This window comes from Sander vitreus, chromosome 1 (genome assembly GCF_031162955.1).
Source record: "Sander vitreus isolate 19-12246 chromosome 1, sanVit1, whole genome shotgun sequence".
In the NCBI taxonomy this organism is placed as follows: Eukaryota; Metazoa; Chordata; class Actinopteri; order Perciformes; family Percidae; genus Sander; species Sander vitreus.
In genome coordinates, this window is record NC_135855.1 from 5,120,488 (window position 1) to 5,144,140 (window position 23,653).

Sequence of the window (23,653 nt, forward strand, 5' to 3'; positions counted from 1 at the left end):
AAAAAAAAAATGAAATCTCGAGCCGTCCCATCCCTTACAGCCCTTCGCTTTCTGATTTCATCTAAACTGAAGGTTTAGATGGGTAAGATTCCTGTGGGGATAGGGGCCATCCAAACTATCCTCACTGTGTGTGTCAGTGTTTTCCCCAATTTTAGTCAAAGTCCCTGCGTGCACCCACTACAGAGACATTTAAAAAGCATCCGGATCCAAGCAATCACCGCGACTTAGGACCGTCATGATTCCCCGATGAAAATCCATCTGCAGTGGCGTCGCTGTTCAGAGTCAACACAATGGAGTTGCTTTGCTTTTCTTCCTCTTACAGCTATAATGTAGAAGAATAAAAAAAAAAATTAAAAAAAATTGTATATATATATATAAAAATCTAATTCGCAATTGCTGTCGTCTTGTCAGTTTCAGGGTTTGCTTCACTACTTTGGAGGCGGCATTGTGGGGATGGAGTAGGAATCCTGGGCCTGATTTTCAGCACTGCGGGATCCACTCGGACCGTCTCTTCCGTTTTCTCACTGCTCTGTGGGGGAGTCAGGACACCGGAAGGTACCGGACAGTTGCCGTGCTGCTTCAATTCCGTATCCTGGTAAGAGCTGGCCTTGTCCTGTACACGGCAGAAACAGCACAGATTCAATATGCCGTCACTAGAAAGTCTGCGTACGGACACACGAGTTGAAGATAGAAACAGGTTCTGTACTTAGACCAGTGAAAATATTTGAATGATGACATGTCAAGTTGTATGCCCCAGTGCATTTTAAGATCACTTGTCAAGTGTGTAGATCACTGCATGTCATCTCTCTCTCTCTTTTTTAAATCTCTCTCTCTCTGCAAAAAGCCCAAAGTCCACCCCAAAGGGACTTACCATCTCCAACAGAAAACACTGTTCACAAACTGCTCCAAACAGCTCTATTGTAGTCCAGCCTTTACTTCAGAGACAAACGTGCATCACTCTGTAACACACGTCCCTAATGCTCGCCTAGCTGCTAGCGTGGCACGCCCTCATACTCTGCTTCTGACTGGCTAGTAGTCCTTACCTAGCTACTGCGCATGTGAGACTCCCAACAAAGATGCAACAGAAGTTTGATGCCTCACTCTGTAGCTAAAACAGAGAGCTCAACACACAGGGTGAAAAGAGGGCGCTGCAGCAATGTGCAGTACAACAAAAAGATGGTGTTTTTTGAAAATTAAACCATGTAAACCTATTCTGGTACAACCTCTAAATACAATTATGAAGCTGAAAATGAGCATAATATGAGCACTAAAATATTAAAAATGAGGGGGGACCAAAAAAAAAAAAAATCATTGTCATTGCAATACTTTCACTTACCAGCCATGTAATGTAGGACGCATGGGTCTGGATGTTGTGCATGTCATCTGCAGGGATTCCTGTGAATGTCTTCATGGACGAGCCACCGACCTCCCGCAGCGCCATGGCAAATGGCACCATCCACCTCACACATGCCTCTACCTCCACCCTCTTCAGAGCTGCACGGACAGGAGGATAGGGATAAGTCAGGGAAACACCAACAGGAGGGAAGAAGACCTACCTGAGACATTTTCCACCAGCTCCAGAGAGGAGAAGTGAAACAGGGCTGAAGCAGCGAGGATGCCATTGGAAAACTCAAGGCAACGCACATCAAGCATACACAGGTCCAACAACTAGAAAAAAGAAAAGAAACAAAACCGTCAAACATCAGAGCATACCTCAAAATGAATACAGTGACTACTCCAAATAAGCCACGACAGAATCATCTGTGGCATTTACGTAAATACTGTGTGCATCCCCGTTCTGCGACATTTATGAACAAAAGAGTATTGTTTTTGCTCTTCAAAAGCTACAGTGCAGAGCTACAGTGCGGAGCTGGGGATTCCGTACGGCAGCAACAAGTAAAATGACAATGTCTTAGAAGTATAGTATTTATTGGTGATCATTGGATGTGACTAATGCTGGGTTCAGACTACACGGTATCAGCCATAGGGTCTGCCTCACGTCGCCCGGCAGAAAGACCAGCATGTTTTTTTTATTGTCTTCCCTCATTTCTGTGACTAATAGGAGAACAGAGCAACTGATGAGGATGATGAAGAACACGGTTGGAACTGGGAAACAGAAAAAGATCACCGTTCTCGCTTTTTTTTTAAATTTTTTTTTTTTTTAAGGCTTTTTCCAAACAAGACAGCCAGCATCATACACGCCCCGCCACCGTTCTGTTTACATTCTTGTTCCTGGAAGTCTGTTCCTAGCACCTCCTTTTTCGATGACATCACGATGGCCGTGAAAGAGGGCAAGTTTTGAGTGGTTGGGGACCGACATGTAGTCGGTCATGTCTCTCTGCCAAGAATGTATGACTCTATATAAGTCGCCTAATGCCGACTTTACACCAAACGACTTTTCAAGCGATTCCACTGTCAGACAGTTTTCTTAAATATCAGAATGAAATCCTGAGAGTCTTGCTAGAGCTCCCATTGTCTCAATCGTTTGGTGTAAGGTGGTCATAAAAGTCAGTCTTTTTCCCCGTCTTGACGTTCCGACAAAATCAAAACGTGTTTGATATTATCGTAAGTTTGAAGTCGTGGTAGTGAAGTTAAATCACGTGACCATTGTCAACAACCAACGGGTGCGCTCCCTCCGGCACCAAACGGCTAGAGCCAGTGTCATTTGCTATGGCGGCGCGCTAAGCTAAACGCTAAAGACAGAAAGTTGCAGATTTTCAACCCTTCTGAAGTGCGTCATCCAACGGGAGTTTTACCGGCGGAAAAACGCAGACCTCCGGGTACTGCTGCCATTCATCTGCATGTACGACAAAACAAATCTAGTTGTATTCTCGCAATTTGTGACCCTGCGAGATCTCCAGTCTTTAACATTAGATGTGAGATGGTGTCAGACTTCAGTCTTTTCAAAGTCTTTTTAAAGTGTATGGTAGGCATAACCTGACACAGTGACACATTTTGTCTGTTAAAATGGTCACTGTAGTCCAAAGTAAAAGCTCAACCGGTGATAATGAGTAGTCCAGAAAACCAGACTGATGAAGTGGCGTATGTATGACACACCAATTCGTATGCCATTATTGGCGTGTTTACAACAACATACCTCTGCGATTTGTGTGAAAGTAGTCTGGGGGTATTTGGGGATGAGCAGCTCGTCGGTCTCTTTCAGGTAGGCTACTTGCATGTAAACATTGAGCCAGGAGATGGGAGTCTGAGGGCTGAGACTCCACTTCAGCTCCTGTGTTAGAAAAAGAGAGTGTTGAAGTAAAAATCACCAACAGCAATACGATTATTGGCAACTTTAATCTAAATAAACTCACGATTGTCCACAGATCCAGGTATGTGACAACAAAACAAATACCTTATGGACAGACGTGCATTTCTAAAACCGTACATGAAAAGGCAGAGAGAACACGCCGTCTACCATTAGGGATTTAAGTAACTAAGGCCAATCATTGCAAGATTCTTACGATTTACATGCTGAGATCTACCAAAACCCCATCAGTGGGGTGAGATTGGGTATGTAAGATTTGGACGAGTGTAGACCTGTTCACACTGATGTGTCATGGGATCAATGAGTAAAGTGTTCTTTACCTTCATAACAATGATTTCCATACTAAGAATCTCATCTTCAGTGCAGGCTTCGTCTGTAACGTAGGCAAACTGGTGGACCTTGGGAGGATACATCTCCTGGGGGGATGCAAAAACCACACACAGGAGACGAGCATTATTACAACCGAGCGTACCAACCAACATATAGTAAAATTTTGCAGAAGAAAGGGGGCAATGCAACAAAGATGGTGTTCCTAAAGCAAGCCCACTACAAAGATGAGAAAGAACAGGCTACTTAACTACCAGGGGGTTTTATTTTCCAATTCACATCTGTGCAGTCCAACCCTTCTTACCTCTACTTTGGCAGCGATGAAGAGACAGGTGATGCCTATGAGCTGCAGCGTTGATTTGAAGACGTTTCTCTGTGTGGCCATGAAGCGATCAAAGTAGTCCTGAGCGAGGTGGTACGACTCCCTGTGCAGTTTGTACACCTCACTCACCTAAAAGACACGCACACAGGCAGAACATCAAACGCACTGACGTGGCCTCCCATGGCTTTCAAACCATATTCACTAGTAGGTTTGCTTATGGGAGTGCACTTACGGACATTAAAATGCTATCAGGACACTGATAACTGAACGTATTCCATCAGGAGAAGCTTGTCTCATGGCAAAGCTTTGTTGTGGTAAACTGGCATGGCCATTTTAAAGTGTCCTCTTGATCTCTCACCTCAGTATGAAATAATCACTTGCAGTAGAGTCTTTTACAGGTGAAACATGTACATTTGAAGGCTGTTTAACAGTAAAAAATGTCCAGGGTTTTTTTTTTTTTCTTCTTCAAGTGACAAAACTTTCACAGCACAGCTGGATACAAAACAAACGGAGCTGTAAACTGGGTCTGGAGGTGGTACCGTGGAAATTTGTGAAGTTCAGCAATGGGCAAGTTTTTTTTCTAACTAATAGCAAAATGCAGCAATACACATTTGTTTAACTGTTCAACGGATTGCTGCATCAGTACACACAGTGTGCATCTCTGAGCTTGTTTCACTATTTTTGGGAGTTGTTGAGTGGAACGGTGTATCGACATTCAGGTACCGATACTCTGTCAGCGTACACCACAAACAAACTATTTTGTTTCTTATTGGGTTGAACTTGGTGAAGCTGCTCCGTGTTTTCAGTTGTGGTTGTTAAGGGCTCATCTTGGTCCAATAGACCGTTAATGGCTGTGAGGTTCCTCTGTTACCTTTACACTGTGCAGCATGTTTGTGTATTGTCATAACAAACTAACGCAATATTTTGTCGTTTTCCAACCATAGTCATTGATTTTTTTATTTGCTTCTAATTGAGCACCCATACCGTCCGCGAGAAAACATATCTATGCCGATTTTTAATTGTCATTTGAAACTTGTTTTCTGAAGTTTGAAATGCTTTGCGCAGCACATTGAATGTATTTCTACATATAGGTATTATGTAGGTAACTTTAAATTGGTCTAAAATCTAATAGATCCAACCTACTACAGTAAATAGACAAAAAGAACTACCTCAGCGTTTAAATTTACACTACGCTCTTTGAAACAACACCATTATTAATAGCAATTTATACTTTAAATATGAACAGGATCCAAAACCAAAAGGCTAAAGCAGATAGGGTCTTTATTGAATGTGATTAGGTCAATCAGATTGGTTGATCTCTGTCAGAAACCGGAGACCTCATCAGTCATGAGCACCTCATTATTTACCTTCATTACATTACTCACTGCCACACAAGATACTGTTAATAGAATTACTTGATTGTTGTGCCACAGGATATTTACTGATAATTAACTAAACACATTTGCATTCTCTCAATAACCAGATTAGGAGTAATCAGTACATTACCATTAGAGTTAGTTCTACAATCATGATATCTAGTATGATGTTCTGTGATGTTGCATTTTACCGCTAATGCCGTCCACAGCTGCTAACGGAACACTTGAGAGCCACTTTAAATTTGAATCATTATGTGTAGTCAGTAGATGCTCCTTTTCCCCACAAATAAAGCTGAAATTAACTAAATGAAAGTGTACAATGGTGTTGACAAGGAGAGAGATATTAAGTGGTCACCAAGACATGCTACAGACCTCCATGAGCCAGTCCAGGAGAATTGCCCTCATCTTGGGCTGCAGATGAGGATGTTTCTCCATCACATGGACATCCCTGGTGTAGGTCTTATCCTTCTCCAACATGTTGTTCCATACCACATCCTTACTGGCCCAGCTGATAAATCAGAGATGTACACGCAATGGTAAAAATCAAGGATTCAACTCTTGACTGTCCCCCCTGTTGTGCAACGCTGTGTCATTTGTATGTTAAGTATGACTTGCTTGAAACAGACAACCAAAAGATCAACAAACACTTTTCAATCTAGTTCTTACAGGGCTGTATTTTAGCCCTAGTGATGTGTATATAAAAAAAAAAAATTAAAAAAAAAAGGAAGAGAAAACTATTAGCCACAACTACAGAATAGGGAATACTGTGAAGGAAGACATACAAGCTAAGCCTAGAAACATGCCCAGGCCTTAGCTTAATTTGTCACCCATCTGTATATGCTTTGATAGAACGGGTGGCTGCATAATATGGAGCCTAAGCAGAGATAATCAACCAAACAACAACAGTACTCACCACAACGCAGGAAGCGGGGCACAACGCACGGGTGTTACAAATACTTTGTTGAAGTTGTAGTGGGGGAAACCTGCGTTTATCAGGGCAACCTCTTCCTGATCAGGTGTGGGAATCCACCTCTGTGGACTTGTGTAACCAGCATCAGGATTCCAGCCCAGCTTCACGGGAAAGAGGGAGAGCAGAGATGAGGAACAGTCACAGTATAGAAACATGTTGTGGTAGGGCCAACACTCCCAATAAGCTGACTGCCGACATTAAAGTCAAAAAAAAAAAAAAGTGACAATAGACTAGGGCTGTGGGATACCAATATCGTGACTTCAATGACAATGCATTTTTCGATACTTAAGAGGCCATTCGGTTGGTGCTTAAAAAGTATTGTATTGGGTACCCAGCCCCTACTACAGACACACCTCCTAATCAGAGATAAAGTGTAAAGTGCTAGCTAAGGCAGAATTAAGAACAGATCAGCCAAAATGTACTTGAAGAATGAGCAACCAAGCTCATATCACAGCAGCAACTGGGCCACAGATACATTAACTGAACTGAGGCACGAGTTAAAACTGGGGTGAAGCACATGGTTTGAAGTGAAAGGTAACCAAGCCTACCTCACATTCACGCTGCTTCTTCTTTGTCATCTCTGCTACCTCCTCATCCAGATCTTGTAAATACTGAGTATCAAAGAAAGAATTTTATTTTAAAAGCATTATTAAATGCAACTATATTCATTGTGCAATACAATATCAGCTGCATTGATCAGTAATACTTGAATGAATCAAGCACATGATACTTACTTGCCAGCAATGAATATAAATATATATGTTATGTGACACCAGTTTTATATTGTAAGTATTCAATTAGGCCTACATTTGCAACCTAGCCACAGCTGAAAAATGGGGTCAAGGCTAGTTATAAGCTAGTCTGCAAGCCTTTCAGACTACTTACAATGGCAACATCTGCCTTCCTCTTTCTCGGTCGTACTGTAGTTTCTTCGGGTGCCTTGGGAGCAACAGACCTCGGTTCTGTCTCTTCCCTATAAGAATACAGTAGCTGTAAGTCTCCAGAGTCAACATAAAACATTTTAACAAGCTTGGACCTACATGTTAATGCGGTCAAAATAAGGTCTTATAGCAACAAGCTAACTAGCCGAATGGCTAAGCTCCATCAACTTTTCTTTCTCTGTCGTCACACACACTTTGATTGACGCGCTAAAAGAGTCATGAATTAAATAAATATGAAACTCACCGTTGTCCTCGCATTATACTCTGAGGGGTATGTGTCAGTTTGGGAGTAAACCTGTGAATGAATGAATGTTTTAAAGTTTTATTTTGCGGTTTCTAAAAAAAAAGAAAAAGAAAATACACACTCCCAACCCCCACTCTCAACTCCCTCCTTCTGACAAAGCCCAACTCAGCCTGGCGCGGGGAAATGGAAACAGTACGCAATTAAAAGTCGCCAGAAAGTACCACATAATGCAAGTATATTCATGAAATTAAACGGAGACTAACATCAGACATTATAGTAGCTGCTAAACGCTGTTATATCGCATATTTTTAAAGGGGAAGCTGGTTATTTCCCTCCACTAACTTTGGACAGCTGGCTTGCCACATAATGGCCGAACGACAGGCACAGCTGAGACGCCTATTTTTTAATTTACCATTTAACAGTAACAGCACCGGACACCCAGCTGAAAACAGGCGGCATTTAAGTACCACCCGTACAAAGCTTTAACTCATTATCTAACGTATTGCGGTTTAGTTAGCTTAGCTACACAGGTGGCTGAACAAAGCTTAACCAACTCGATGCAACGGTAAACGTTAGGTTTCATCCACTCACCTCAAGATTCTGTCCTTGAAGTTCACTCTTATCCACGTCTAAAAAAAAAAATACGAGGGAGATGTAACTTCACCGCCTGTTGTTCTGACTCGGGGTGCTCCCTGTGCGAGTGTGTGTGTGTCTCCAGGCCGGGCTAGTTCCTCTGAGCTGGCGCCTTGCACAGAAGAACAGATGACTTGAAGCATCAACGTCAGAGAGGAGTGGATTTAACTTGGCGCTAAACCCCCAGTTTCACCGCCTCTTTATAGTCTCATTTCAACTCAATTCACCACAGTTTCACACATTTATCGTGTGTGGAGCACATGCTTTTGATATAGTAGATATATATTGTGCTAAAGAAAAAGACAAATAAGTTATTTAGTTAACCGGCAAAACGGGAGGCGTGACCGCTGCAGTGACAGTTGCAGGGGCGGCGCTTCCAAAGAGGAAGTGCCCAGGTACCGCGTGGCTAGTCTGTCAGATGTAAACAAAGCCGTAGTCCTTTCGGATTAAGCCTCAAATAAAACGTAACACGACCAAATTATTGGAAGGTAATTGAGCCTTTTCGTTCAGTGAACTCCCCCTACGGTTCTCTCTCGCTGTCACCCTGGGCGCGTCTGTTATTTAGCAAAAAAACAACATGTTAGCACGCGGATGCTTCTAGCGAGGCGCCCAGTCATTTCCAGCATGGGTCGTCACAGGGACATGCTACCGTATACCTAATATGTCCCGTCATTGCAACCATGCAACCCTTTTCCAATATTGCTGCACTGCTAAATGTGTTTTAAATCCAGGTGGTGGAGGTAATGTAAACAATTGTTGTTGTTTTTTTACTGCATTACTGGTTTGATATGAATTTTGAAAACAGAAGGTTTGTTATTTAAAATCTTGTTTGATTAAACAAAACTGACCCTTGGCCAGTCACGTGATCCCCATGCTTAGAAAGCCGAAAAAAAAATGATTTTTTTTTTCTCTCTCTGCTTCAAGGTGGCTCCACGAGACGGGACCATGAAGTTTTTGGACCGTTTTGGGCGCCTAAAATCCGTGGTTATTGGGATGATTCATGTCAAAGCCTTACCAGGTATGACTGCACTGCCCTTCAGTGTTCAAATGTACATTTACAGTGGTGGAGGAAGTATACACTTCATTTACTTAAGTAAAAGTAGCAATATACACTGTAAAATGGGCTACTCCATATACCACTGCCTTGTATTTTTGTGTGGAAAATCTTAATTTGTAAAGTAACTATAACTTACTACATATAGTAAACTGTATAATATTGTCTCTGCACTGTAGTGGAGTAGAAGTGGAAAGTGGAATGAAATGAAATAACTCTTGCTTAAGTAAAGTACAAGTACTTCAGATTTATATTTTTGCATCACTGCCAATTTGGGAACTTTCATATGTGATACCTCCAGTGGTGGAAGAAGTATTCAGATCCTATACCACACTGTAGAAATACTCTGTTACAAGTACAAGTTCTGCAGTGAAAATGTTACTTATGTAAAAGTATGTAAGTATCATCAGGAAAATGTACAAAATATGTTCAAAATATGAAAAGTAAAAGTACTCAATGCAGAAAAATCCTCACATTTTAGAAAGTGGAAACCAAACAGTTGTGTGTTTAATGGTCTAATCATTTCAGCTGGACTTGTAGGCCGTTATATTGTTGTGTAGTTTAATTTATAATAAAACATCATATTTTATAAACCACGTGTGTTTTATGTGCAAAAATCTTAATGTGTAAAGTAACTAAAGCTGTCAGATGAATGTAGTGGAGTAAAAAAGTACAATATTTCTCTTGTACAGTAGTAAAGTAGAAAGTGGCATGAAAAGAAGAGACTCAAGTTAAGTACAAGTACCTCAACATGTGTACTTAAGTACAGCACTTGAATAAATGTACTTAGTTACATTCCACCACTGGATATCTCATACTGCTGTTTGTAACCACGTTTCTCGTCTATCTCAGGCACACCCCTGGGTTGTATGAACATGTCTCAAATCACTGAAGAAGCATGCAGGGAGGCAGCCATCTACCGTGATGCAGGGATTGTAAGTTTTTGCACACTGTGTGTGTTGGATTCCATACACAGGTGTTGGATTCCTTACACAGGTCTTCCAGGGCAAGATAGTAACCGTTGCCTGTAATCCCCTCTTTCCTATACACCTATACATAGCCATATTCTACTGCTCTTCATACTATTCATCCTGCACATACACTTCTTCAACAAGTGTGTTTATTCATTTTCAGAAAATAATCACACTACAACAAATAATACAGGTGCAAATCAGAACTGTCACAGTAAGGCTCATCTTCAATAAAATAAACATAAACATGACAGGGCTGTAACATGCGATATTTGGCACAGTAAGTCAACATAAGTCACTTATCCCGAAGAGAAAAGAACAAACGGACGTATACTAAATACATAGCAATACTCATTTGTTGATGGTTGACATACACGGAGAGCATGCCTCCAATGCTTTCCTCCAATCTAAGAACACCATAAAAGATCTCCACATATTGTCAAAGACGAGATATTTACCCTTGAACGTAAAAGTGAGTTTTTCCAGTGCAAGACAGTCTGACAGTCCTGCAAATCCTGCACATATACTTATTCTTACTATTCTTATAATGTTACCACAGTGCACATAGCTGTACATACTGTACATATCTGTCTATATGGTTCATTCAGTATATCCATATTTATTCCGTTTTTCTAATTATATATTCTGTTAATACACTGCCTATATATATATATATATATAATATTTATTATTCTTACTACTGTTATAATGTCACTGTTACTACATTGCACATATCTGTACATGTTGTTCATACATTGTTCATATTACATAGCCATATTTATTTTGCTCTTATAACACTGCAATATATTTCTTGTCCTGCCAAGCACCATCTGTCTATACTCTGTATATCACATTGCACTTTTATGCTTTTTTTTTGCACTTCTGGTTGGACACAAACTGCATTTAGCTGTCTTTGTACTTATATTCTACACAATGACAATAAAGTTGAATCTAATCTAATCTAATCTCTTTCAGGATGGTGTGATCATTGAGAACATGCACGATATCCCTTACTCGTTCTCTGTGGGCCCCGAGGTGTCTGCCTGTATGACTGCAGTATGCGCTGCAGTGAGAAGCATGTGTCCAGGCCTGCCGCTTGGAGTGCAAATCCTGTCTGCTGCTAACCAGCAGGCTCTGGCCGTAGCTCTGGCTTCAGGTTTGGTCTTTACTGGGGCGGCAACTAACGATTATTTTCATCGTCGATTATATTTTCGATTAATCGATGAGTTGTTGTGGTTTATAAAATGTCAGGAAAATATGAAAAATGTCGATCAAGCCCTAGATGACGTCCTCAAATGTCATGTTTTGTCCAAAACTCAAAGATATTCAGTTTACTGTCACAGAGGAGAGAAGAAACTAGAACATATTCACATTTAAGAAGAACGTTTACATTACGTATTGTATTACATACAAGGACTGAAACCGATTAATCGATTATCAGAATAGTTTGCGATTAATTTAATACTTGACAAGTAGTCTATATCGACGACGTTCCACTTCCGGGATTGTTCCAGTGCCGCCGGAAATTCTGCCGGATGTCCGTTACCTTCCGCTTTCTTTGTGTTGGCGTTCTAAACTCCGGTGGATTTCTGAGGACTATGGTTAACTGCTCCTCAGATCTCTGCAGGGTAAATCCAGACAGCTAGCTAGACTATCTGTCCAATCTGAGTTTTCTGTTGCACGACTAAACAACTTCTGAACGTACACACGTTCCACCAAAACAAGTTCCTTCCAGAGGCTATTTTGCAGAGGCACGTGACTCCGTCCGGCGCTTAGCACCGCTCAAGACGACTGTGATTGGTTTAAAGAAATGCCAATAAACAAGAGCACGTTTTTCTCCCATCCCGGAATGCTGTGTGGACTAGCCAGACCTACCTTCGCAGCGCTGTGGAGGAAGGTCTGGCAACGCGAGACTACTTGACAACTAATCGATCAATCTTCGCAGCTCTAGTCTTTATATCCATTACATTGTTGTTGCCCTGTGTATGAGGCTATAATCATCTGCAGCGAAAGCTTTTAAAACAGAACAGAGGTCTTCAATCATGTGGTATCATTGCAAAAGGGTAAACAGATCTTCATGCCAAACAATACATATGCTGATTACTGTCTTCTCACCTATTATAATGTAAGATGTGTTTATCAGTTAAATGAGTTGCTGTGTTACTTACTTTCTGAGCAAAGGTCAGCTACGTGTGTGTCAGACTTAGCCAAAACGTACCTGTGTTTGACACAGTGGCTACCAGTTGGTCAACCACAGCAACATAACATTCCTGTGTGGTCACAGGTCTGGATTTCATCAGGGCTGAGGGTTTCGTCTTCTCTCACGTGGCTGATGAAGGTCTCCTGAACGCCTGCGCCGGAGACTTACTGAGATACCGCAAGCAGATCGGAGCTGAGCATGTGCACATCTTCACCGACATCAAAAAGAAGCACAGGTGAGATCACCTTCTCTACAGTTACAGTACATTAGGAAGTACAACCTGAGGCTGCCTGATAGCTCAGTTGGTAGAGCGGGCGCCCATATACAAAGGTTTACTCCTCGATGCAGCGGCCCTTTGCTGCATGTCATTCCCCTCTCTCTCTCCCCTTTCATGTCTTCAGCTGTCCTGTCAAATAAATGCCTAAAAATGCCCAAAAAATAATGACAAAAAAGAAAAAGAAAAGAAAGTACAACCTGATGAGCCACTTACATGCAAAAAGAAATACCTGAAAGCTAGGCCTGTACCATTTTTTTTTACATAATCACGGTTTCTTTGTTTGCCCGCAACTAGTTGCTAACATTAGCTAGGGTCTTAAGGCAAACGATTTTGTTTAGATATGCCAAATTGTAATTATAGAAGTGATTATTGGTCGGACTATATATTAATTAGAGATGTTCCGTATCGGCTCCGATACTGCCTAAAACGCTGGTATCGGTATCAGGAAGTACTGGAGTTAATGCACCGATCTGATACCATGTAATAAAGCCCTAAAGAAAATCTACGTTAAGTAGTTTATTTATGTTATTTTTTCGTTATAACTGACTGTCAAACTGCAGAATAAAAGAAAGTTCTGTGGCATTCATTGTTTGTGTTTGTTCATGTTTCACAAAGAGTTTAACCTGAGCCAGACCGACAACAAAGATAGAAATCATATCACATCCATACAGGGATAGTGGTATACAGTTGTTAAAACATAATAAAATATATGACACACTGGTATCGGATCGGCACTCGGTATTGGCCGATACGCAAGTTCTGGGTATCAGAATCGGTATCGGGAAGCAAAAAATGGTATCGGATCATCTCTAATATTTATATAATTATTTCAATTGTTAGTTGTTGGCACTTGGCCCTAAACAGGTTCATAGCAACAAAAACGACAAGGGGGGGGGATACAGTTAGAAACAATGTTTTATGATAATCAAGAGGCGTTGTTTACTTCATAGGCTGTGTATTTGTGTTACTACATTATCTGGGTCACATGACAGTGATGTATAACCTGGATGTATCCTGGGATTCATTCCAGACTTTGTTTCAAACAGTAATACATCCATCTTTTTAAGTTTGACTGAAAGAGACAACTATAATGTTAATCGCAATTATTTCTCAGACAATTGTACAGACTGTACAGCAAAATTTGGAATTGTTGCAGCTCTACTGAAAGCAGACTTATTTGACATATCATATCTCTGAATACAACTGTAGTTGTTCACTTAGAACTACTTTTTAGAAATCATCCAGTCCCTTACTGCTAGTACATGAAGATCCATAGCAATTGTGTTTGTGGTGACTGGAAAACAATATCAGTTGGGGAGATGTCAGCTCTTTCAGTTTGTCAGCAGCCATGGCCTTGGCTGGCATTCGGATCTGGCAGAGTTTTGGCAAATTTCAATTTGTATGTTTTATCCCATCAGGGCCCCATATTTATCAAACTGCTGGAAGTTAAATTTTGGACTTAAAGGTCCAGTGTGTAACGTGTTTAGTTGTTCATTATCAAAATCTGTGTGTCAAGTATTCCTATTGGCTTTAAATTTTTACATTTGCATTCGCATGAGCTGTGGTAGACGCTCCGTATTCATGCTCCATCTTGAAATACGTTAGCCGGTAAGGGACATACAGGACATACTGCTCCGCCTTTCGCGTTTTCGCTGTCACATGATGAACTCACAGGTGCTGCTAATGCTGCTAATGGGTATCGTAGCTTCCCGGCCACGGCAAGTTTGAAGAAGGAAACATGGAGGACCACACGTATTCAAAATCCAAATTTCAGGAACAGGAGTCTTCTTCTTCGCCCACAAAAAGAAAAAGGATATTGAAAAGAGCAAGAGACCGGCTTTTTGAAGCGTGAAGGCTACCGTAGCTGTAATACGGACTTTGAACTGCGTGGCGCGAGAGAGTTGATTGCGATATATGATCTCAACGCTAGATGGGAGAAATTCTTACACTTTGGACCTTTTTAAGTGAAAGCTTAAAGTAAAAATCCTTCACTTATACTCTCACATGCAAACTTAAGAATAAAACCTATGATTTCAAATATATTTTTACTTTAAAATGCTGTTAAATTTAAGAGCGTTCCCAGGGCGGCCTGATGGAACGGTTGAGGTGCGTAGCCTATAACAAGAAGTTCCCGCGTTTGAAAGTCAGCTGTGGACTCTCTGAAAGTCACAAGCTTGGGATCCTTTCGATATTTAACTTCCAAATGAACTGTGCTGCAATTTTTACTCCCTTTCTTTCCCCTCAATCCCCTCCACACTGTCCACTGTCCAATGAATGCAAAGATGAAAAAATCTGAAACACTTCCTGTTACGTATTTTGGACTGACTGTATATATATGTATATACATTATACTGCATACAGGTTATAAACACTATCCTAAGGGTAATGGGTCTGTGACAAATATAGGGGATATTGCATTTGTCATGAAAATACATACCATAATATATAACAGTATGTATTCTTTGTGTGTGTTTTTCCCAGCTCCCATGCCCTGACATCAGACGTGAGCATCGAAGAGACGGCCCGTGCCGCAGAGTTCTTCCTCTCGGATGGACTCATCATCACAGGAGCAGCCACTGGAGTGCAGGCGGACCCGCGGGAGCTCAGAGGTACTGCCACAAAAACGCCACACTTCACATAGTCTCGCATCACCAGACCCTCCTCCACAGCGCCGTGAAGGAAGGTCCGGCTAGTCCACACAGCATTCCGGGATGGGAGGAAAAACATGCTCTGGTTTATTGGCATTTCTTTAAAACAGCTAAGTGCCGGAAGGAGCCAGTGGTGCCTCTGCAAAATAGCCTCTGGAAGGAACTTGTTTTGGTGGAACATGTGTACGTTCAGAAGTTGTTTTAGTCGTGCGACAGAAAACTCAGTTTGGACAGATAGTCTAGCTAGCTGTCTGGATTTACCCTGCAGAGATTTGAGGAGCAGTTAACCATATCCATTCAGTCCATGGAATCCATTCCATCCATCTTCGTCCGCTTATCCGGTATCGGGTCGCGGGGGTAGCAGCTCCAGCAGGGGACCCCAAACTTCCCTTTCCCGGGCCACATTAACCAGCTCCGACTGGGGGATCCCGAGGCATTCCCAGGCCAGGTTGGAGCAGTTAACCATAGTCCTCAGAAATCCACCGGAGGTTAGAACGCCAACACAAAGAAAGAGGAAGGTAACGGACATTTGGCCGAAAAAGAGGGACATCCGGCGGAATTTCCAGCAGCACCTGAACAATCCCGGATATGAAACGTCGTGGATATAGACTACACTGCACACAACCAGGAGCCACACGGTACTGATGACCAAGTGAAGCTTTGTGAATTTTCTTTATTTTCTGAGCCCAGTAGATGGCACTTTTGCGGCTGTAAGCAGTCCAACAAAGTGCCGCCGCAAGGGACTAAACACTGAGCGATGCATAAACACACTGTGACACGCTCGAGATTGTACTGCAATGATTTATTCCTCTCCTTCCACACGTAAAATACAATTAGCACTGCAGTTACCAAATGCCCGCGCTGTCAAAGCCCAAAAACCCCGGTGAACAGGTCAAGCAAACAAATATGAAAACGCCCACCACCTACAATGTAAGTGCACAACACAATAATCAACAAACAACATAAATGAGACCATAAACGACAACGACAACATGTGGCTCCTACAGGCACTCTCTGTTCAACAAAGGGTTGGAAGCACACTGATTTGCCATTCCTTGAGGCTTTTTCTTTAAGCCAAGAGCGCAATCTAACTGAGGGTTCATGAAGCTTTGGACATCACTACCATTGTGGTGCTGCAGGGAATGCCTCGCTCACGCACTGCTTGACACTTGAGCATCATTTTGGACAGCAATATAGGGCTGCAACACAACATTGATCTGATTGATTCACCATTGATTTTTTCTAATGAATCATTTTGTCTACGATAGGGACGGGGGCAAAATCGATACGGCATAGTATCGCGCTATTTTCTGTGGCAATACCGTATCGATAGACGGACGCCAAGCATCAATCTTTTATTATATACACTGCACATGAGAATTTACCTTTTTTTAGTCCACTAGATGGACAAATGAAGTGAGATGAATAAAATGAGACATTTATATTCTTTTGGAAAACACAGTTGCAAATTGCAATACATCACAGACTATAGCAATATGTTTAAAATCACAACAATATGGCCTTGTCACATAAGTATCATAATAATATCGTATTGTGGGGTGTCTGGTGATTCCCACCCCTAGTGTATAATATGTTAAAAACCTAAAAGTATTAACAAATGACATAGAACCAAGAAAAGCAACTAACTCCCAATATTTGAAAAGTACCACAGCCTTATATACTATGTAATGTCATTTTAGGTCACTGCCCTATCTGTCCAGCAGAGGTCCCCCTCACCTGTAGTGATACCCTGACCATATGTTCTTCTGGTCCTAATTTCTTATCACTATGCCCTGGATTGTGGCCCATGCCAAACATGGTGTTACATTTGTGCCAGTTTCAGCAAGAAGCTGCTTTAAAAAAAAAAAAAAAGCTCTGATAATAAACCAGCTGTATACTACCTACCCAGCAGCAAACAGCGGACAGATACAGTTAGCTGAGATGAACGTAGTGGAGCATTTAGCTGCTAAAGAGACAGATATGTTTCTTTGAAGTTGGTGGAGATCAAAACGGAGCTAAAAGGAGAGTGAATGTTGCGCTTACATTCACCACACTGACAGAAAACAAGACTCCAAATGAATGCTAATGCTGCTCCATATCTACTGGATGTGTAAATAAGCAACTGTTGGTTACATCAACTGTATAAGGTGTACAATATGTCTATGTGTGCAGCTTGTTGTTGGCCAAAAAATCAATTAGCTATAGTTTCTAGTTACTTTGGAGATTAAGATTACATGATACAACAAATGTGGTTTTACAAAAACATGATTCGAAAACATAAAACAACTTTTACTTTTGATACTTTCAGAACATTTTGCGAACAATACTTTTGTATCTTAACATAAGGAAGATTTTCAATGCAAGACTTGAAGTAATTGAGTACTTTTGAATAGTTGTATTGCTTCTTCCACTTATCTGAATACTTTCCACACTGTCATTTTCAGAGGAAGTATTGTACAGTACTTGTTACCTCACTACATTTATTTAACAGCTATTATTACTAGTTACTTTGCAAACTCAAATTTTAGCTGCAAAGCATATGATCAGCTTAAACTATACGATACAGTATATAAAAGAGTTGAAATAATCTCCACCTCAGCCAGCTACAACATTAAAATAATGCTTGTATGTTGCTTATATGTTATATGTATTTGTTAACAATGATCCAGTAATAATTTACAAACTGGCCCCTTTCACAGTGTTAGGAGTACCTGCACTTTTAATACTCAAATGCATATGAGCTGGTACTACTTCTGCACTTTTACTTAAGTAAATTATTGAATGCATGGGGTTGTACTTGTAATGGAGTATGTTTTACAGTGTGGTGGTCTACTATAATTTGAAAACTTAATCAGTGGCCCAGGAGGAGTGACGAAAGGCACCCAGGGTTGTGTCTGCTCTGCTGAGAGCCAGTGGGTCTGAAATCTAGCACCATGCCTGTCTAATGGCAACACCTGTTTAAAGCAGTCTCCAACACAACATACAAGACTGTAAATACGTGGAGCCAAACAAGCACACAGCCTTGGTTTCATACACACAAGTGCCCTGACACACACAAGAACAAACATACACACACTTCCCCCCCCATCTCTTTCCCTCACACACGCACTCTCTATCTCAGTAACACAAACACGCAGACACTGGTCAGATTAAATGACACTGGAGCTCACATGCCGGTGTGGAAGTTAGCCTCTCTTACTGTATGTCAAAAGTTCAACGGGTGTATCACAGCCTCTCTTGGTTTAGTTTCCTCTCACCGATACCACAGACTCTGTGTGTGACATTCATTAACAGTGGTTGAGCGCTGGGTAGGATATCAAGTTTTTTGTATGCCTAAAAAGATGTTATTTCCCTGCAATTAACATTAGTTATTCGCAGACCCAAATGGAATATGCAAAAAAAAAAAAAAAAAAAATTTCAGTTTTGAGCGGTGATCCAGAAAGAAAATCTGGAATTTAGAGGACTGCTTTTCTGCTTCAGGTGGAGATGTGTTAGTTTTATTTGAATTTGTTTAATTTAGAAAATTTTACCGACAATTCTGCGTCGCAGGTTCCGTGTGGCCCTGGTTATTAGATATTGTTGATTCTTTTTTTTATTTTTTATTTGTCCCATGGATTTGAGTAACGATAGTCTATATCAATGATGTTCCACTTCCGGGATTGCTCCGTTGCGGTCGGAAATTCCGCCCGATGTCCCTCTTTTCGGCCGGATGTCCGTCATCTTCCTCTTTCTTCGTGTCGGCGTTCTAAACTCCGGTGGATTTCTGAGGACTGTGGTTAACTGCTCCTCAGATCTCTGCAGGGTAAATCCAGACAGCTAGCTAGACTATCTGTCCAATCTGAGTTTTCTGTCGCACGACTAAAACAACTTTTGAACTTAAACGTTCCACCAAAACAAGTTCCTTCCTGAGGCTATTTTGCAGAGGCACCGGGGCTCCGACCGGTGCTTAGTGCCGGCCAAGACAATTGTGATTAGTTTAAAGAAATGCCAATTAGGGCTGGGCGATATGGAGAAAATCTAATATCACGATATTTTTGACCAAATACCTCGATATCGATACAGCAACGATATTGTAGTGTTGACTATTGGTATTTACACAATGAGATTTTTGATAAATAATCATCAGTAATGTGGATGTCATGACTAAGTGGGTAAAGGCAAATAATATAACAATTACAACAGTCTGGTAAGTTCAGAAAATTACATCACTTTATTCTAATGCAGCCTTTAAAACCAGGAAAAGACAACACTTATGCCATATTACGATATCCAAAACCTAAGACGATATCTAGTCTCATATCACGATATCGATATATAATATCGATATATTGCCTAGCTCTAATGCCAATAAACAAGAGCACAGTTTTCTCCCATCCCAGAGCCTCCTCCGCAGCGCTGTAGAGGAAGGTCTGGCAATGCGAGACTTAAGTAATCATAAACGGTGTGTTTTTTGTTAAAAGCTGTAGTTGCCACTGTTGAGCTGTTTCTTTTGCAGAGGTTTCCCAGTCTGTGAGAATCCCAGTGCTGATTGGTTCTGGAGTGACCTATGACAACATCGAACGCTACCTTGACGCAAACGGGATGATCATTGGTTCTCATTTCAAGCAGGGTGGCCACTGGGCCAATGCAGTGGACCCGGAGCAAGTGAAGAGGTTCATGAGAAAGATACACGAGCTTCGAAAATGAGAGAGGTTTCCTGTCATCATCACCAGTGCCTTAGACATGTTTAATTACGGTCTGTACTGCCTCATTAAAACACATACAGCCACCACCTTAAGAAAACAAGACTTTATTATTTTTTTTTTTTTACATTTTATAAATACACGCAAATAGAAAAACATAATATTGAACTGTATTTACACTCATCTAAAATGAACAATTTGTGTCTTACGTGAAAAAGTGAGAACCCGCTGAAAAGTACAAAATGGTTGACCCTATACAAAACATTAACAGTGGTTGTGTAATTATTTCTTAAGGAGACTCAAATTCAGATTTGGATCAGTGTCACACATTAACAACTTTTAGAATAACTTTCACACACCTCCAACTTCCTATAAGCCCTATTCCTACTAATATCTAATCAATCTAAACCACTCAACTGTTTCTTTTCATAATGTACAAAGGCTTTTATTTGAAAGTAACGGTGCGTTACTAATGCTTTCCAACCTGAGGGACAGACTGTGTCAATCACGAGGAGATCGAGATTCAGTGTTCTCGGGGGTTTCAGATGCAAGGGGTGCAGTACAGGTTGCCTGTATTCAAATCAAAATAAACACTTGTGTGTGGTTCATTTGTCCGATGTTCAATCATTTTACTGCACCGGAATAGGTGACTCTCACATGCTTTGCCTTGGAGGATATGCAGAGTTGAACTGTCTGAGGTGAAACGATTGCAAAAAAAAAAAAACCTGAGTAAATTCAGAGTCAAGGCACTGTGCTTACTTAGCTATGGTAGAGGCAACTGGAAACACACCCTCTCACACACACTCCCATCACTCCTGTTCAGTAGTTGTAGAGGCGCTGGCAGGGCTGCTTGAAGTGGCCGTAGCGTTTCTCTGCCGGGGAGAATCGCATCTTAGCCAGGTTGTGCCTGTGGAGGGCGCCGCGGCTCAGCTTCCTCTGCTCAGCCTGGGCCCTGGCCCTCTGGACAGCCAGCAGCTGGATGTTGCAGGGCAGAGGGATTCCCCAGGCAGCCAGACGCCACGATATGTGTGGCATTACTGCCACAGGCCTGGACAGACACAGGAGATGTGTAATAGTATGTGTTGATGATGGAATATATGGTGAAATACAATATGAGAGAGAGAGAAAGTATTACTGTACAGCAGCTCTGAGTGAATATTCTGGCTCTTACATCCTAGTGAACATAAACTATTGATGATTTAGAGCCCAAATGTGAGACACTTTTGAAAGGTTAACTTTTGGATGGTCCTCATTTCTCACGAGGTTAGTTTTGAATTAAATCTTGAGATTACAGTGAAAGTAACTTCAAGATTTTCATTTAAAATATGAGGTAACACATAGGTGATTGAGCCTATGGTCCAGTGATGAAAGCCTTTGTATTTGCAGTATTACAAATAGGGGACAAAATATCGATACGGCACTATGTCATTGTTCTTCGTGTGATACAATAATCGATACGCTGGTGCCAAATATGGATATTTGAATGAATAAACGAAGGCGCTCTGAATAGATTTCCCTGCTCCCTGCATGGCTAGTTCATGGCTCCTCGAGGTGGCGCTGAACACATGAAGGAGGGAAACTTGAATAGAAGTTTACTAGCTGAAGAGAAAGAGGCTTTCAACAGGAAGGCAGGCCAAGGGGGTAAGAGTTTCGACTCACATTAGCGGTTTAAGTTTAATTACTAATGTTAACTAGCATGTTAGTTAGCAATAATTAGCCTGTGCCTATGTTATCTCCTTATATATACCTACACTCTCCGTCTCTGTAAGATTGGGAATGACTGAGATTTCTCTTGGCACAGCTACCAGAAGACTTCCAACTTTCAGACAGGTTGCTCACGTCACATCTACGTCGTCTCTCTCAGTTGGAGGCTGCTCAGTAACGCTCAGCCATCACCGGAAAAATGCTTCTAATGGCCTTCACTGGTCTCCGTCCAGAGCAACGGGATCTGTTGGTCCATTCTTATATACGGTCTATGAGGCAGACAGCAGTTTGAGGAAACTAACTAAGAAGGCCATTTCTTTTCCGTTTTCTCGCTTTTTGTTTCTCTATAGAGCCCCCCCTACAGCTTCAGAATAGATGTTTGGCAACTCCTATGTTTACTTGTGTCTGACTCATTGCTCGGTCAGTCTGCTGTTTCCTCTTTCTCTGTTCCTCCTACAATGCTTTCCTAGCTTTCTGCTTCTTTTTTGCCGGCTCAGCCATGACGATAGTGTGAAAAACTCCATCGCTACCTTGTTAGCCGGTTCCTGAATGGGCGTATGTGTGCAGTGCTGTGAAGCAATGCGTTACATCGTGAGACCTGATATCACGCGATACTTCCTGATGCTGAGGCCGGCGGCTCGCCGGCCGAATGTTGCAGGGTGGTTTTTCCGCTCGCAGGCACTAGGGGGAAGCGAGACGACCACCATTCAACTTGAAAAAAGTCATATAACCATTCCAATGACTCCGAAGCTGTTCAGTTAAGGTAACTTAAGCTAAAACTGCATAGTTCCCCTTTATGCCCAAAGTCTGGACCCATAGTGGCTCTATAGTTCTGTAATTTTAATTTACAGAATGAAAAACTTGTGCTGTAGAAGGGTGCTGTTTTATTAGTTTGTGTACAGACTTGCGGTGAATAAAGAGAGAAAACTGACACTGCTCTTAACTTTTTCACGGGCGTTTTGTATTCATAGGCCAATATCGTGATGTATCATTATAGGATTGTCTAGCAATATATTGATTATCGCAGACTTGCTGTATCATGATATTATCAGTATCATGAGCCATGTATCGTATTGTGATAATCACGGACTGGTTGTCTGTGGCATGGACATTTCCCATTGGGGGGGGGGTAAGGTGCACAGTTGAGACACTATATACATATGAAAAAAAATAAGTATGTTTTATATACAGTGTGGGTTACTGCACATTATTTGAATATTGCCCAATAGTGGTGATCATATTCAATGAGTAATAGATATTAGACAATAAATGACATCGCACAGTATACAGGTATTGCATAGTAATGGGATTGCACAGTAATTATCAATTGTATTAACTATTGCACAGTAGTGTGTAGAAGAAAGGTTGGGGGGGGGGGTTAGACTATGAAGTCTGAAGTCAGTGCATGTGTGAGTTCAGAGTGGTTATGGCTTTTGGAAAAAAAAAACGGTTCTTGAATCTGTTAGTCCTTGTTCTGATGCACCTGTAGCACCTTTAAAGGAATAGTTTTGTATAGAATAGTCTTGGCGAGAGTTACAGGACATGAGACGATTGATACAGCCCTCATGTCTGTCAATTAAATATCAAGCTGAAGTCAGAAGACAGTTAGCTTAGCTTAGGACTGGAAACAGCTAGCCTGGCTCGGTTTAAAGGTAACAAAATCAACCTATCAGCAACTCTAAAGCTCACTAACTTGTTATACATATCTTGTGTGTTTAATCCATTCACTGACCAAAAAGCAAAAAATACATATGTGGTTTTACCATAGACAGTATATATAATGGACCAACAGATCCCGTTGCTCTGGACGGAGACCAGTGAAGGATATTAGAAGCACTTTTCCGGTGATGGCTGAGTGTTACTGCGCAGCCTCCAACTGAGCTTGATGACGTAAATGTGACGTGAGCAACCTGTCTGAAAGTTGGAAGTCATCTGGTAGCTGTGCCAAGAGAAATCTCAATCATTCCCAATCTAGCAGAGACGGAGAGTGTAGGTATATGCAAGGAGATAACATAGGCACAGGCTAATTATTGCTA

At 41.4% G+C, this 23,653-nt stretch overlaps 3 protein-coding genes across 6 annotated transcripts in view; 1 reads left to right on the forward strand and 2 right to left on the reverse strand.

Annotated features, from left to right (window-relative positions):
- ccne1 (cyclin E1) lies at positions 1 to 8,195 on the reverse strand. Its single transcript, XM_078250056.1, has 13 exons — positions 8,040 to 8,195; positions 7,449 to 7,499; positions 7,149 to 7,236; positions 6,812 to 6,874; positions 6,207 to 6,364; positions 5,666 to 5,801; positions 3,900 to 4,046; positions 3,589 to 3,684; positions 3,098 to 3,232; positions 1,557 to 1,668; positions 1,337 to 1,494; positions 433 to 613; positions 1 to 322 (listed from the first exon to the last, which is right to left on the reverse strand). Exons 2-13 carry the CDS (start codon positions 7,460 to 7,462, stop codon positions 234 to 236), a joined length of 1,377 nt encoding a protein of 458 aa, XP_078106182.1. The 5' UTR covers positions 7,463 to 7,499; positions 8,040 to 8,195; the 3' UTR covers positions 1 to 233.
- LOC144517897 (uncharacterized protein F13E9.13, mitochondrial) lies at positions 7,603 to 20,516 on the forward strand. Of its 4 annotated transcripts, none has more exons than XM_078250268.1 (7): positions 7,603 to 7,677; positions 9,006 to 9,099; positions 9,988 to 10,070; positions 11,082 to 11,262; positions 12,391 to 12,541; positions 15,065 to 15,192; positions 19,727 to 20,516. In XM_078250268.1, the coding sequence occupies exons 2-7, from the start codon at positions 9,027 to 9,029 to the stop codon at positions 19,915 to 19,917; spliced, it is 807 nt and encodes a 268-aa protein (XP_078106394.1). In that variant the 5' UTR covers positions 7,603 to 7,677; positions 9,006 to 9,026; the 3' UTR covers positions 19,918 to 20,516. The 4 variants fall into 4 exon arrangements, with proteins under 4 accessions (XP_078106394.1, XP_078106561.1, XP_078106477.1 ...); XM_078250435.1 differs by lacking the exon at positions 7,603 to 7,677 and adding an exon at positions 8,366 to 8,569 and having other exon boundaries at positions 12,445 to 12,541; XM_078250351.1 differs by lacking the exon at positions 7,603 to 7,677 and adding an exon at positions 8,368 to 8,821.
- LOC144518109 (tumor protein p53-inducible nuclear protein 2) overlaps positions 20,005 to 23,653 on the reverse strand; it is a 9,716-nt gene continuing 6,067 nt past the window's right edge. The window contains exon 4 of the mRNA XM_078250562.1: positions 20,005 to 20,961. Within this exon, the coding sequence (XP_078106688.1) occupies positions 20,733 to 20,961 (229 nt within the window). The 3' untranslated portion in view covers positions 20,005 to 20,732. The remainder of the gene's footprint in view (positions 20,962 to 23,653) is intronic.

Coding starts and splice junctions, on each gene's coding strand:
- ccne1 (XM_078250056.1), bottom strand. Junction 6,365..6,811: donor AGAAGCAGCGTGAATGTGAG/GTAGGCTTGGTT, acceptor TTTCCCGTGAAG/CTGGGCTGGAATCCTGATGC. Junction 4,047..5,665: donor TCCTGGACTGGCTCATGGAG/GTCTGTAGCATG, acceptor CGTGTCTTTTAG/GTGAGTGAGGTGTACAAACT.
- LOC144517897 (XM_078250268.1), top strand. CDS start 9,027: ATGAAGTTTTTGGACCGTTTTGGGCGCCTAAAATCCGTGGTTATTGGG. Junction 11,263..12,390: donor GGCCGTAGCTCTGGCTTCAG/GTTTGGTCTTTA, acceptor GTGTGGTCACAG/GTCTGGATTTCATCAGGGCT. Junction 12,542..15,064: donor GACATCAAAAAGAAGCACAG/GTGAGATCACCT, acceptor TGTTTTTCCCAG/CTCCCATGCCCTGACATCAG.